This window comes from Mixophyes fleayi, chromosome 6 (assembly GCF_038048845.1).
Source record: "Mixophyes fleayi isolate aMixFle1 chromosome 6, aMixFle1.hap1, whole genome shotgun sequence".
NCBI lineage: Eukaryota > Metazoa > Chordata > Amphibia > Anura > Limnodynastidae > Mixophyes > Mixophyes fleayi.
In genome coordinates, this window is record NC_134407.1 from 175,343,864 (window position 1) to 175,358,473 (window position 14,610).

The 14,610-nt window shown below is 37.6% G+C and overlaps 1 protein-coding gene across 1 annotated transcript in view; it reads right to left on the bottom strand.

Moving 5' to 3' along the window:
* ACE (angiotensin I converting enzyme) overlaps window positions 1-14,610 on the bottom strand; it is a 41,520-nt gene that overhangs the window by 16,050 nt on the left and 10,860 nt on the right. The window contains exons 3-11 of the mRNA XM_075177363.1: window positions 12,815-12,908; window positions 12,069-12,212; window positions 8,482-8,673; window positions 6,382-6,479; window positions 6,089-6,261; window positions 5,258-5,481; window positions 3,305-3,449; window positions 2,406-2,504; window positions 520-642 (exon numbers count right to left, since the gene is read on the bottom strand). Coding sequence (XP_075033464.1) covers window positions 520-642; window positions 2,406-2,504; window positions 3,305-3,449; window positions 5,258-5,481; window positions 6,089-6,261; window positions 6,382-6,479; window positions 8,482-8,673; window positions 12,069-12,212; window positions 12,815-12,908 — 1,292 coding nt within the window. The remainder of the gene's footprint in view (window positions 1-519; window positions 643-2,405; window positions 2,505-3,304; window positions 3,450-5,257; window positions 5,482-6,088; window positions 6,262-6,381; window positions 6,480-8,481; window positions 8,674-12,068; window positions 12,213-12,814; window positions 12,909-14,610) is intronic.

Below are 14,610 nucleotides of genomic sequence, written 5' to 3' on the forward strand. Positions count from 1 at the left end.
AACTCAATGGAAATTTGACAGATTGTAAATGCGATTGGATGAAGACCACACCTGACATCCAATGACACTTACTGTGCCCAGTTGTGTGGTTTTTTTTTGGGCCCCACATGTATATATGTCCAGAGATACAGCCACTCAGCCTTCAGGTACTATGGCCAGATATGACCATGTATGCCCACTGATAGACTTAATCACATATATGTTTATACTTGCATTCATTATGTCACATTGACAGCAATTATGTCTAAGTATGAGTATTAAATATAAAGATGTATTTTAATTTCATTGTTGTAATACCAACTTGAGGACCTAAAAAGAAGCTGGTGTTGAATGTTCCAAACAAAAGTTTACAGTATAACATGTTCTGGTTTACTTTGTTATACATAAGTAGTATCTATACATTGTCAAATAAACCCAATAGGGCATTATGTCAGAAGGGTGGAAAACCTCTTTATTCTGAGAGTAACTGATTATAAGAAGTTAGTCTACGTTGTAGACTTGCTAAAAGTTGATACTCACTCAAGGACTTTCCCGGCCTCCTTTGACTGATAAATGTCACATGTGTGCAGAGAGCCAGTGTGCTTGGCTGCTGAGCAGAGAGCCTTGTGGAACTGGAACTGCAGCACAAAACTCACAAAGTATCTGAAATATAGAACAGAAAGAAGCATTGGAGGAGATATGATGAGCAGAGATGCAGGACTAGAACTACCCAACACACAATAATAGATCCAGGCGGCTACACCACAAATTCAAGTTAGAATCCACCCATTAATTTATTAGCAAAAGCCTGACCTAGGCATTGTTTTGGGATTTTTAATGAAGATAGGTGATAACCTATAGTTGATGCATCTACAATACCAGATGCCTCCTTAGGAAGCAAAGAAAAATCTCCCTCAGTCAGCATTGAAGGTGTGTGTATAATATATATTTTATACACGCACCTTCATAATACTAATTGGAAAGTATATATATATATATATATATATATATATATATATATATATATATATATATATATATATATATATATATATATATATATATATATCTCTCTCCTTATTTTTAAGTTTAGTTCTGACTTACACCAACAACGTCTCCATAAAATAATTACCCAGATTGTTACTACTGTACATTTTATGTATGGGCTTTTCAATTTTTAGGATGGCATTTCAATGGCGTACTATGCAGAAAAAAACATTACATTGAAATCCATTTGAAGACATTTTGATACATAAAAAGTGAAAAGCAAATAAATTGCACATTAAATACCAGAGGGTGTCATACGGATGAGATGATATATGGGAAATGGCAGCAAAGCAGTCAATCTGTGTCCACATTAAATCCCTAAATATTATTATTCTGCTGGTATCTTGCTCCCAACAGGCTTTCTCGGATACTACAGATTACTTTTCAAGGTGGTCCTCCCATTAAGGCACACTTCTTCATGTTTGGCGACAGTGCCCCAAACTAAATATATTTTGGTTGGCAGTTAAACTATTAATAGGAGATTACTCACACAGTGGTCCCTGCTAACCCCAAATTTGTTGTCCTCCCACTTCCAATAGAGTACATGACTTATTGTATTATGAAAGAGACTTTTGCATCCATCTGTATGGTCTGAGGGGTCACTATGTCGCCAGACCATCTTTTATCTAGATTCCCTCTTTCCATCATGAGGGCAAGTTTCCCTGCCAGGTCTACCATATTACTGCCTTGACCAAGACATACCACAATGTAGATCTTATATGAGGACCGGCCCTCCTCTGTATAAGCACTGCAACAGTTTTGTGTGCTTTCTCCTCCCAGTGTCTTCTACTGAATAACAATGTTGCTTCCATTGTTGCTAGTTCTATCTCTATGTGTTAGTTATCAACACACGTACTCTGGACTGTTGAATATTTTAGTGTACACTTTTGCAATAAACAGATATTTTAAAGAATAAAAACTAAACAGAGGGTGCAGAATGCAAGTTCCTGTGCATAAGCGACCCAGCAATATAAGCAGGGAGCATGTGACTTAGCAGCACAACATAACATGTTGTGCCAGGACAAAAAAAAAAAAGGAGCTCATTGTCCTCTCACTCCATATCCTTGATGCACATTGCCCTAGTATCATCTGTGTAAGTTTGGGCAACATTTTCCATCACTATCACCATTATAAACAGGGAGAATTTGCAATTAATTTTTATTTTTTTTAACTGTGCTTTTTCTGCATTTTTGCACGGATTGCAGAGTACAATTTGTATTTATGACCTCTGATGTGTTCCCTTTGCTCACTGCCATTATTGAAATAGAGGAGTGAACAGGCTGGGATGCAGGACGTGAATACTTTACATTACACTGTAAAGGGACTTGTGGCATATAGGGACACTCTCACATGTAGTGGGGTGTAGAAAATGAACTTACCTGATATAGGGGGTGTTGCCTGGAATATGATATTTTGCTCCAGCATCAAACTGAATTTCATCTCGTTCCACTGGAGGACAGATTCCTTGATACTTTGTTCTAAAATATACATGGTTTCACAAGAGTCAAAAAACAAAACAAAAACAGACCATTGTAGGACAGCTTCTTGGGATAGAAAATGTAGTTCTTATCATAAAATGTTATCTCATACCCTATTATTATAGCAATATTATGAAACGTATGCTGTTATAGAGGGTCATGATCTTCAGAAGGGGAAACCTACCCATAAAACATTCATGTATACTGAATTACTTTCAGTGTCTCATGTCACTATACATTTTATGTACAGATGTGTAATCTCCCAATGTTTGGTATTAGAGCAGTTTGAACAGTTGCTCTCAGCCCAGCAGACACTATTAAGCTTCCTAGTAATGGAATTATGATAGAAGTGGAGATAAAATAGGCGGAATCACTAACACCATGACAAAGAAACACAAGGGACCCCTTCTAACAAAAGACTTGTAATTGTAGATGCCATCATTTGTACCAATGGAAACAGAGACAAAATATTTTTTGTTTGTAAGAACTGTGTCTTTGGGATACACTTTCAAGTTATTGCTCATGTTCAGTAATGGGGTGTTTAGCAATCTTTGGGCACTAATATTTTAAAGCAGCCCTCCTTTCTGCCAAAATCAGGTAAAACATTGCAAGGATCAGAAATTTGTTTCTTATATCACATAAAGGACCATGCTACTTACTTTATAGATAAGCTATGTGTATAATGCCTTTTTTGTATGCTTTACCAAGACCTATATACCTACTGTATAGTACATATTTAGTACCTCCTAGTACATTTTATGTATGCTTTTCTAACTCTTATATTGCGCTGCAAAGATTACCTGAGATTCCACCAGTCGTAGTTGTATCGGTTGGGAGGGGTACGTCCATTAAACACGTTCCACCGCCACTGGTCAATCAGGTACCCAAATGGCAGGAAAGCAATCTTTTCTAAAGCCATCTTAAGGAGGTAGTTAATATCACTTTCTAGAATTCAGAAAAAAAATTAATTACTGTACAAAACTCAATTTTCAGACATTAAAATTTAAGTAATAATGGAAAGAGGACGAAACATTCTAAATTAATAAAGACTATTTTTCCATATACTGGTATATTGTTTATTTTGAAATTCCCATTTATGTGGAGTAAGTCTTGCAAAATAGAATGATATACCTTCATCTCTTGGAGATTTTCTGTAGAAAATTTAATGACGCCTGAAGTCCAGCCTTGAAGCACACAATAATTTTGTGTGGATCCTGATCTCATAATTGCAACATACAGTTTCAAAACCGAACGCTATATGTTTCCAATGTGGAGGGCACGCCTCTACCGTAATAGAAAAGGAAGTCCTCTGATGTCTCCAAGACATCCCCTCAATGGCTGGCAGGCTAGATATGGACAGAAGATAGACTTTTCATCCTCTTTATCCACTATATAACTAAAACAAATGTTAGCTATCTCTGTACTTGGGAGTAAAACAGCCAATTATAGCTTGGAGTAAATTAAACAGGTTGGCCTAATTCTCTTTAGATGGAATCTTGAATGTCTTCTCCTAATTTCTCCTAGTTTTTTCTGCATATTAAAACTAAAACATACTATTTTCATTATGCTACAAAAATAAAGCCCTACTTGCCCCTTTCCCCCCAAACAAATATATATGGCAGATGTGTAAAATATGGTCTGGTCCTCATGGTACAAAATAGCTCTGGTCATTAAACTTAAAATAGCGAGTAAAAAAAAAAAAAAAAAAAAAAAAGAAAAGAATAAAACAGCAAACATCCAGGGCTCTTTGGTCCCTTCATGGGGCAAACATCTTACAAATGATGCTGAAAATGCATCTATACAGAAAGGAAAAAATTGCACACACACAAGTCACTGTTTACAAACTGCAAGAAATATTAAGCAATACATCTACCATTCGCCTCTCAGTGGTTTAGACAGAGGTTACGAATTACACATGACTGGACTGTAAAGGGACATGGAATGTGGCTGCATATACCCATTTGCATTTTGTATGCAATTGGTATTTTCAGCTTTGTTTGTTAGTTGGGTGGCTGATCACCATAGTGCCCACAAGGCTATTTTTTATCTAGCAATTATAAGGCATTTTTTTATTAAAACACAAGTACAGTCATTGCCAGATATTTTGACAGTCATGGGCCCTGCTCCATCGAAGTTTAAGGCCGATATTTCATCGCAAGCAATGTGGCAGCCCAGGTTACATCTTATTTAAAATAACTTTACTATACTTTTGCCATGTATTTATAGAAACAAAACCAACCCCAATATAGAGAAACCTTATGTATTAAGTTTTAGTATGCTTCTTTTAGCAAGGTAAAATTAGTTTTTTAGTTAATGCCTTCATTCTCATTATAGAACTTAAAAAATTTAAAGAAAGACTAAGGGCTAGATTTACTAAACTGTGGGTTTGAAGAAGTGGAGATGTTGCCTATAGCAACCAATCAGATTCTAGCTTTCATTTTGTAGAAGGCACTAAATGAATGATAGTTAGAATCTGATTGGTTGCTATAGGCAACATCTCCACTTTTTCAAACCCGCCATTTAGTAAATATACCCCTAAGTATTTATTACAGCTGGCTACTTGGCAGGATAAGGTACCAATAGTGCAATCTCCAGATTTTAAGCACATGCACTCATTGCCTATACCAGTGTTGATCTATTTATAGTCTTCTGAGACCAATGGTGCCAAGGCACTCCTGGTGGCACAGATACATATGGTGAGCTTTTGATTCTTAGATGCACTTTATTCTACTATGTATTACACAATGATTCACCTGGATCCTCTGTGATATTGTCCAGCAGCCCAATGGTTTTCAGGTGGCGTGGGGTAGACACGGATAAAGACAGCACATCTCCTATGGCTTCATGGAATCCTGGATTTGCTCCTCGGCGGAAAGTGACCGGCTGATCTTTATACTGCAAGTAATACTCTACATGTCCCATCTCATGGTGAACGGTGAACAACTGCTCCATAGTGACTGTAGTACACTGCTTTATCCTGCGGGTCAGAGAGTCTTAATGTTATTACACCAGCTGCTATATAGAAAAAGTATTATTATCTCATTAAAAAAAAAAAATCTATTAGCAAGCCTGATAATCATTACGATTTTGCGGAAGCGCTCTACCAGCTATTTCCAGCCAGCGTGTCACTGCACGCTTACACCGCTAGGCTGTGTGTTTGTGCATCACATGAATTTAGGGTGCAATAAATGAAACATCAAACTCAAAACTAAATTTACAGATGTGCAATATCAAAGATACGATAAAGGGCACTGTCCAGTATAGACAACATCTGACTACTGGGGATATTTGTACACCGTTGTGGACGTCCGCATTTCGATTATATCATACTTTGATACCAACCTAATATGTAGCTACCCCAGAGTAGGACTGCCCTTGTTTTAATTTATTTGTTAAGATTTCTCAAAATCATTAGGATTCAGATTACAGATGAACCTACATTAACACAATTACTGTACTTTGAGGATCGATCCCTCACTCTTATTTCTACAAAGGTGACAAACCTTCATGTATGGGGTGAAACAACATGGGAGCCAAATCAGAGAGAGATGAAGTTAGAAACACTGGTGTATACAATGACCCACCTGAAATCTTTCCTATTGTAAAAGTCCCATGCCGAGGCGTGACACACTACCTCCCGCCCATCTGCTGGCTTCTCCAGCATGGACTTCTCCCAGAAAGCAGAAGGCATCTCCAGCAGACCCAGGGAGGTGAAGAATTCTTCTGAAACCCGGAACATATGAGTGGCGTTCCAGCCCTATGGAGGGGGCAACCAAGACATTAGTGTGTAATACATCCTAATTACAAACTTATTAACATATTCAGATGTCCTTGGTCAAATTAGTTGCCTCCCCACCCCTTTTTTCAACAGACATACCTTCTCTCTCATGGTATTAGTAACATCTACATTGGTCTTATCGGGGTAAGGAATCATCATATCATAGATATTGTTCCACTGCTGCGACCACATGTTACCTACAGAAAACAATTCGGGTTAATGTATGCAATCAGGCAGCAAAACACAGATGCTAAATGTAAATTAAAGTCTACATTTATAAGGTAATCGTGAAGGTTGCAGCTTACTGTACCTCCCAACATTTCAATTATTAAAGGAGCATTGGTCACGATAAGCTGGGGACATTGCTACATCACATGGGGGGAGTGCCATGTCCACCATGGACGAGCCTAGCACTTCAGAGGTACAAAGCCGCCCCCCAACCCTCTCCTCCAAAATCACCCTGCATTGCCATTTGTCCAGTTGCAGATGGAGGACAGTCCCCCACAATCGGGACAGTTGAGGGGTATGAGCTTAACAACCTCTGGTAAACTATCCTCTCATCTTTGTAGGGAAGGAATGAAGCCAGACAGGAGCTGAATGCTTCAAAACAAAAGGTAGCTTCTGGTCCTAATAGGAAGCAGCACAAATAGGGGTTTCTTGCCAGAAATCCTAATTCCCTAAGGATCTATGGCACGTGCGACCTCCTGTTGCTACATCACAGCAAAAAAGTGAACACAATGTGCTATTTTGTGCTTTAACACCCTATTTTCATTTAAAGTAGTAATGGAGGGGCTGTTGGATAGAGGGTTATGATTTATTAATTTAGGGGAGATTACCCTGATTGTCTGCGTATGTACGCTATATTCAGAACTGAAGATAGGTCTGCTTGACAACAGACACAGCCCTCAGACAGACAATTACATCCACAAACCTTTTATTTTATGTTACGAACGCAAGTGCTATGAAGCATCATTTAAACTTGAATAACCTAGATAATACAGCAAGCGCAATAAGCACCTGCAAATCATTCACAAACCTCTAATAACTAATGGTTCACTAGTTCGGGTGTTCAAATCATCATCAGCTACTTATACCTGCTCCTGGCCACCTGCAAATATAACCGCTTTGTCAGTCATATCTTTTACTACGTCCCAGTCTGAATACGTACACAATTGCTTTATATAAGCCCTAACTGTACAATGCCTATGTTAGAACACCCTTTTACTTGCCCGTCACACTTCTACAGGAATAAGGAATTGTAAGTGCCAAAAAGTCACAGGTGTGAATAGCCGCAGCTGCGCATAATCACTTTCTGAGCATTGCAGTGCGACACAAATGTAAAAATATGCAGCACAAATTGGCCTGAGTCGTAGTCTGAATCAGTCCCATACTGTATAGGACACCTCCAATTGTCTCAATACAATGGCTATGAAATAACATTACAGTATTCTGAATACCCAACATATTAAAAAAAAATAATTACAGAAGTGTTTACGAGAGTGAGAATATAATTATATATATATATATATATATATATATATATATATATATATATATATATATATATATATATATATATACATACATACATTTCACCCCAAAAAAATATAGTAACAGCATTAATATTATTGTCAGCTAAGAAATTGACCCTAGTCTGTGTGTCTATCTCTGCGTATCGTAGGGAATTTAGACTGTAACCTCCAATGTGGCAGGGACTGATGTGAGTGAGTTCTCTGTACAGCGCTGCGGAATTAGTGGCTCTATTTAAATGAATGGTGATGACGATGATTGATAGTAGATGAAGGGGTGTTGGAGAATCTAATATCAGGGGACTTAAATACCTTAAAAAGACTCAACACCAAGCATGTCAAGAATGGTAAGGTTTTGATTAGGTTGCCTTTAGATTACATGGACCTCCGATATCCATGATAAAATTAAAGAGCAGCTTCTCAGTCCAGTCCCATAACTTTCAAATATTATAGCCATGTGTGATCACATGTTACCAGGTCAGACACTGAACTGGCTATACCGAACATTTTTACTCAAACAGAAATATCTTTCAATGTCCAAGAAGAACTAATGTATTCTATAACAATGACAGATTGATATTTCAGAATGTTTTTAGGTTTCAGAAAACCCCAGTGGTTATTCCACTCTGAACAACGCACATTAGGTCACCAGTTATGTCAGTGTACTCACCCAGAAGATGTGCAGGAATTGGGCCTTTCAAGTTAATGTATTTTGCACCATATCGCTCGTACAGTTTCCTGCGTACAAAGGCATGGAGATTGAGATACAGCGGCTCCAGTTGCTGGTACAGCCCCTCCAGGTCCTCCTCAAAAGTAGATGAGGCATACCAAGAGCGCCAGTACGCCCCTGTGTCCTTGTATCCTGTGATGGATGATAAAGAAGATGCAATTAGTTTGCCCATATACAGTGGTTTTAGTTCATTTGCTACACATGTAGACCCTTGTAGAAACACATTTTCCCCAGTAGAAATAACACATAAGCCCCACTAGAGGGCAGAAGTCAACCAAAAAAATAGGATATATTAAAATTCTACTATATATATATATATATATATATATATATATATATATATATATATATATATATATATACACATACATATACATACACACACATACATATACACACACACGTTGCAAAAAGACACTTCTAACTGTTACTACAGTTTAATTCTCAAAAAACTAAAAAGGTGCTCAGTTACGGGTAGAAAATCTGCCAGTTGTGGAATTTTCCCAGAAAGACCATTGCAATGGTCACTTAGAATGTAAGCTCTCTAATGAGCAGGGTCCTTCATACCCTTTATTTTCATGTCCGAGTTTATTTTGACTACCTTGCATGTCCTTGTTTTATGTATGTACGGTTTTCACAACTGTACGGGACTGCGGAGCACTGTGGTGCCTTACAAATCTACAATAATAATAATATAAATAATACTGATTGTACCTGAAAGTATTGGTAGTCTAGTCTAGGCTGCTGATCTTATTAAAAGCAGGCTTCGGAGGTGATAGGAGGTGGAGAATGCCAGTTTAACAAAAAACAACCACTGCTCTGCATTTGTCTCAGCTAAGTGGTAGTACCAAGGACGGGCACAATTGCAAGCCTGGTGTGATAGTTGGTACATACAAGTATGTGGAGTGGTATGGTTTATATGCTACGGTTGAATTGTATTTCTAGTTAAAAGTCTTTCTGTTCTAAATTGTTAACAACTTAGACCAGTTTCTATCACAGCTGGCCCTTAATGCTGAAAATAAATATAATTTAAGAGGAAAGTATTGCTCTGTCTTTACTCACATAACAAAAAAAATGTTTTGTTTTTTTTTTTTTGAGGTGATGATCATATGCGATCACACAAATAGCTCATCCAATATGCTGATCTATACGAATGATACATTTGGCATTGTCAATATTGTGCTGGTCTGAAGACCAAGTAGACAGAAAAACAAATTTTGTACAGGGACCCTTTCTCCTAGCAGCCGCTACTCCAACAGTACCTCCCCCTTCTGTCTTCTGCTGATCTATCCAAGACTATTTCAAATGTAATCAACAATCCATCTATGGTAATGTAATTGACATTAAATGTAGTTGAATAAAGGTCGTATTGAATGTCAATTACATTTGAAATCTTCTTGGCCATTTTACTAGCAGAAAGCCAGGAGTTGAACGATTGTATGAGTGTGTTATACCCCCCCCCCCCCTCTCCCCCATCCTGACCAATCCAGGGGGTACTAGATATGTGTTTATAGCCATCTTTAGTATCATGTAGACCTTTGTTCAAAACACACTTAATTTTTAATGAAACGTTTTTTTCATGTGACTGCCAAAATAGTTTTTTTTGGAAGACTCCCTGCACCCCAGTGCAAATACTATACCAGAGATATAAAAAAAAAAGTAAACAAACAACCTAAGCTAGTATAGAAGGGAAAGTTACTGAAAAGATAAAATATACATATTCTTCCACACCAATCTTGGGGAAAACATTTTTTGATGGCCCTCACATTGTACAGGGGGAGCATGGTCATGCTGAAACAGGATGGGGCCTTCCCCAAACTGTTGCCACAAACTTGGAAGCCCACAATTATCTAGAATGTCATTGTATGCTGTTGCATTAAGATTTCCTTGTCAAAGGAATGCATCAAAGTACAGACAGATAAATGATTAGGACAAAGTCCTTCCTAGGCAACAAAGTGAACAATTTAGCAGCATAGCTGCAATAATCAAAGTGGAAGATAAAGTTCAGAGAGGACATTATACTAGATTACAATTAATATGTCCTTAAAAAGAAAAAAATCAACATAAAAAGTGAAAGAAAAGTCAAGGGTCAGAAATTGTTCCAAAGTCTCCTTTTTACACAACCTTGCTGTTGAAACTCCCAACTTTTCTTTTAGGATTCCTTTTTGTAGTGATGGCTGTATTTTTTTTCTGTGAGAGAGTTGCAAATAAAAGTGTATAAACTGAATTTCATCTTGTTTGTATAATTATGAAGTTTTTTCAATTTATTAATTTTTTTATTTGTCTGTGGAACAGATTCTGAACTTTGACTTTTCTTTCACTTTTTAGATTGTCTTTTGGAGCACCCCTTTGGTTTATGGAATTAATTTTCACTAAATAAAGCTGGGTACACACTACAGAAGTTTCGACCAACTTTTTATGCCAAGCGATTTTACATGCGACTGATGGTCCGATCGCTCGGTCCATGGATTGCATACACACTAGCCTTGTTTAGGACGATAAAGGGAAGAGCGGACGTCCCTTTAGCGACTTTTTACAGCCATGTTGTCCTGAGCAATGACTGTATTTTCATACTCACTGTTGTGGATCGGTCGGAAGTTTACACACACTACACTGCGGAAACGAGATTGGAACGAAAATATTAAACGGTACGACCAACCAAACGAGGCGACAATCGTCCATTTGGGCAGACTTTCGACCATCGTGTCACTGCACACACTGACCCGACTTTTGAACGAGCGGTCGTATGTCGGCTGTTTGAGCCGATTATTGGACGAAAACAGTGTAGTGTGTACCCAGCTTAAGACTGACAAATATGCAGTTACTGAGAACTGTCCAATAGGGACACACTAACTAAACAAACACAAAAATAACAAAATAAAGAGAATTAAAGAGCTTCTAAATGTATACATTGTTGCATTATCCAAAAGACAGGTTATAACAGCCACAATATAAATGCACAAATTCCCAGTCTTCATATCAGAATTGGAGATATCTGAAATTACATCGCCTTTTAGTCAGGTAGCCGAGTACTCATTGATATGCAATTCATTTGAATTTTTATTTTTATTATTATATATTGTATGAGGCTCCCTCTATAAATAAAGACCATGTTATTTGTAGTTCACCTTGCAGTATACTACACAATGATGATTATTCCTGGCTCACCTAACACAGTTCCAGCTTTCCAACTTGTGTAGGTGTTTTGGGTAGTGGGGAAAACATGTGTCTGGAATCCCGTAAACTAATAAATATTGTCTAGTAAGTGTTAAATGTTAGTATTTTTAACTAACTATCTAGCAGTTGAACACTATACTAAAGAAAGGATTCCTACACTATAATTATGTGAAATACTGGCCATGAATATTTTTAGTTTACCTCTGTGATAATTCCATTAATTGTAAGTATTACACTATAGTTTTTACAGCTACAGCACCGGTTTAGCATGGATCCTAGCGATAGTATAACCGATATTCAAGAATGCAGTCAGTTTGTAAACATGGATCGCTGCACCCAACCGCACTCACCATCCAACTGGTAAGCCTGATTGCTGAGTGTCACAAATTCCTCATATTTTTTCCGTAGTGGCACACCGGCAGACTGGTGCCAGCCTTCCCAGGCGTATAGCAGCTTCTTGTAGCTCCGAGAGGTAGCCATGATGTCAGCCAGATCTAAGACAATAAACATTCACTTTTATTATGTAAAGTGGGCTATTTTCTGCCCCCCCCCCAGACTAAATGAACATATACTTTCACCTCCAACCTTTCTTGCCTGGAGGATTATGAGAAGAGCCAAGTAGACCTATATGCGATCATACATGCCAACACCTTATGTAGTATTTAAGAAAACCTGGTTTGTACTCCTGTATGAACTATATAATACATGCATTGTGGGTTTTGGCTGTAGTCATTTGTGGTCTAAGCAATAGAAAATGCAACTGCAGAGTTTTCCAGCTGACCCTATCCTGGGCAGCTCTGGCCTAAACCAAGGGAATACTGGATTAGAAATAACATATCCAGAATTCCATAGCTGTATCAGTGGACTTGTGGGAGAACATAAAATAAGACTAGTTTTTACATTAAGTAGATTATGCAGCAAAACCTCTACTAAAATGGTATTTTATGAACATATCTGCAGAAATGATCGCTTATCCTCATTCTTCCTCAATTCATGCATTGAGAGTATTTCTGAAGAGCAAGTCCCACTCTTCCCACACATGGGTTCTGCTAGAGGGAAACACAATGTACAGTTGCTTTGATCATAGGCTTCCTACCAGGTTCTAGGGACCAGCAGTTTGTGCTTTGGTTGGGAGGGCAGACTTTGGCTGTTGAGTAGATATTGTCCATCTGACTGAGAATGGTATTGTACTGTGGGAGAGAAAAAGTAACATGACATTCACTTGTAATTAAAAAGTTTTAGGTTCTGAAGAATACTGAATTCTCTTACAAAACATTCTGCCAAATCAGAACACAATTTTCATAGTAAAATCACAGTGTACTAAAGTTCATAAATACCATCAGGATTTGATGTGCTAAATCCTAGAGATTAGGAGTTTTACTAAAATTGTTCATAAATCTCACACAGAATCCAGGGTTCAAAGTAAACACACTATACAAAATATTTAGTCTATTATGGCACTCATGTAGAGATGAACACAATTGTGGTCTGAGTATAAGTAGGGAAAGATGAACGTAAAGAGAGTTGTAATGTGCATATGTGGGGTAGGACTCATCTGAAAATGTGTTTGGCTCTAGAACAATAGTATCTGCTCCAGATGTACGTCAGATGTAACAACTGTGTATTTGTAAGTCACAACATAGTGCAGCGATAGCAAAGATGTGGTTTGACTTATTAGTCTTAAAGAATATAGTGTCATATACACAAAAGAGAATAAATTGACAGTTGAACATAAAATATCATTAAATACAAACACCTCCACATCTGTTGTTTACCCCTTTAAAATCAAATGGGAAACTTCTTTACTGTAGTAATCTAAATCGATATGTCAAATAATGGGAAAAGATGGCCACGACAATATAATATTACCATATACTAATAATACCATCTCGCTGAAAATGTAAGTACTTTCAACTGGAGGGGTCAATATACAATTAGCCATTTCAGAAATGACTGGATGGTGCTGCATAAAGTCAGAATCATCATCTTTGCATATTGCTGAATCAGCCATCTGGCACCCACAAGAAATATACCTCTTACCAGGCATATTCCATGAATATGCTCCTACTGTACTCAGCCTACGCTTACTCCCCCCCCCCCCAGTCTACCCCTAATCCACCTCTCCAGATGTAAGACGATGCAAGTCAAGATACCAAAAATGTACATATATGTATTCCCATACGGTGTATCTTATGAAAAAGTAAGTGGATAAATGATATGTCCAACTCTAAATGGTCACCCTATATCAGCAATGTGATTTTTCATGATCAGTAAAACAAGGATATCGTACAGTCAAGAAAACAGATGACTTTTTTCTTTTAATGATAACATGATTAATGTGGGGCACATTAATCAAATCCAATGAACATGACATAGCGGGATTGTAGTACCACAGCTCCACCCAGACCATCACCTGCATAGACTCTCTAATCCACTAAAACTGAATCTTACCTGTACACAGAGGCAACGAGTTTAAATATATAACCATAAACTTGTTGAAGATATGACAGCAAAGTAGTTAAGGATTAGATATAGTGCAGTGCAATTCTGTACTGTGACACTGGGAGATTACAGCAATTCTGATTTAGGTGTTAGTGTACTGATAAATGACTTACGCTTGGAAAAAGTACCATTTATGGCTGAGTACAGTGATCATCTATTTCCATATCTGGGTGGCACTTGAATTTGTTTTTGCTTTACTATCATTTATGATGAAATTGTACCGACAATTACCATATTTAATGGTATCAAAGGTTAAATTATTAGCAACATTATCATCCCAAGAACAAAGTCTAAGAAATTGGTGTAATGCGCTCACAACACTATGGCGGCTCAAAACGCCGTAGCATACACTATATATTGTTTAGTCACGTCAGTAAAATGTGTATTTTT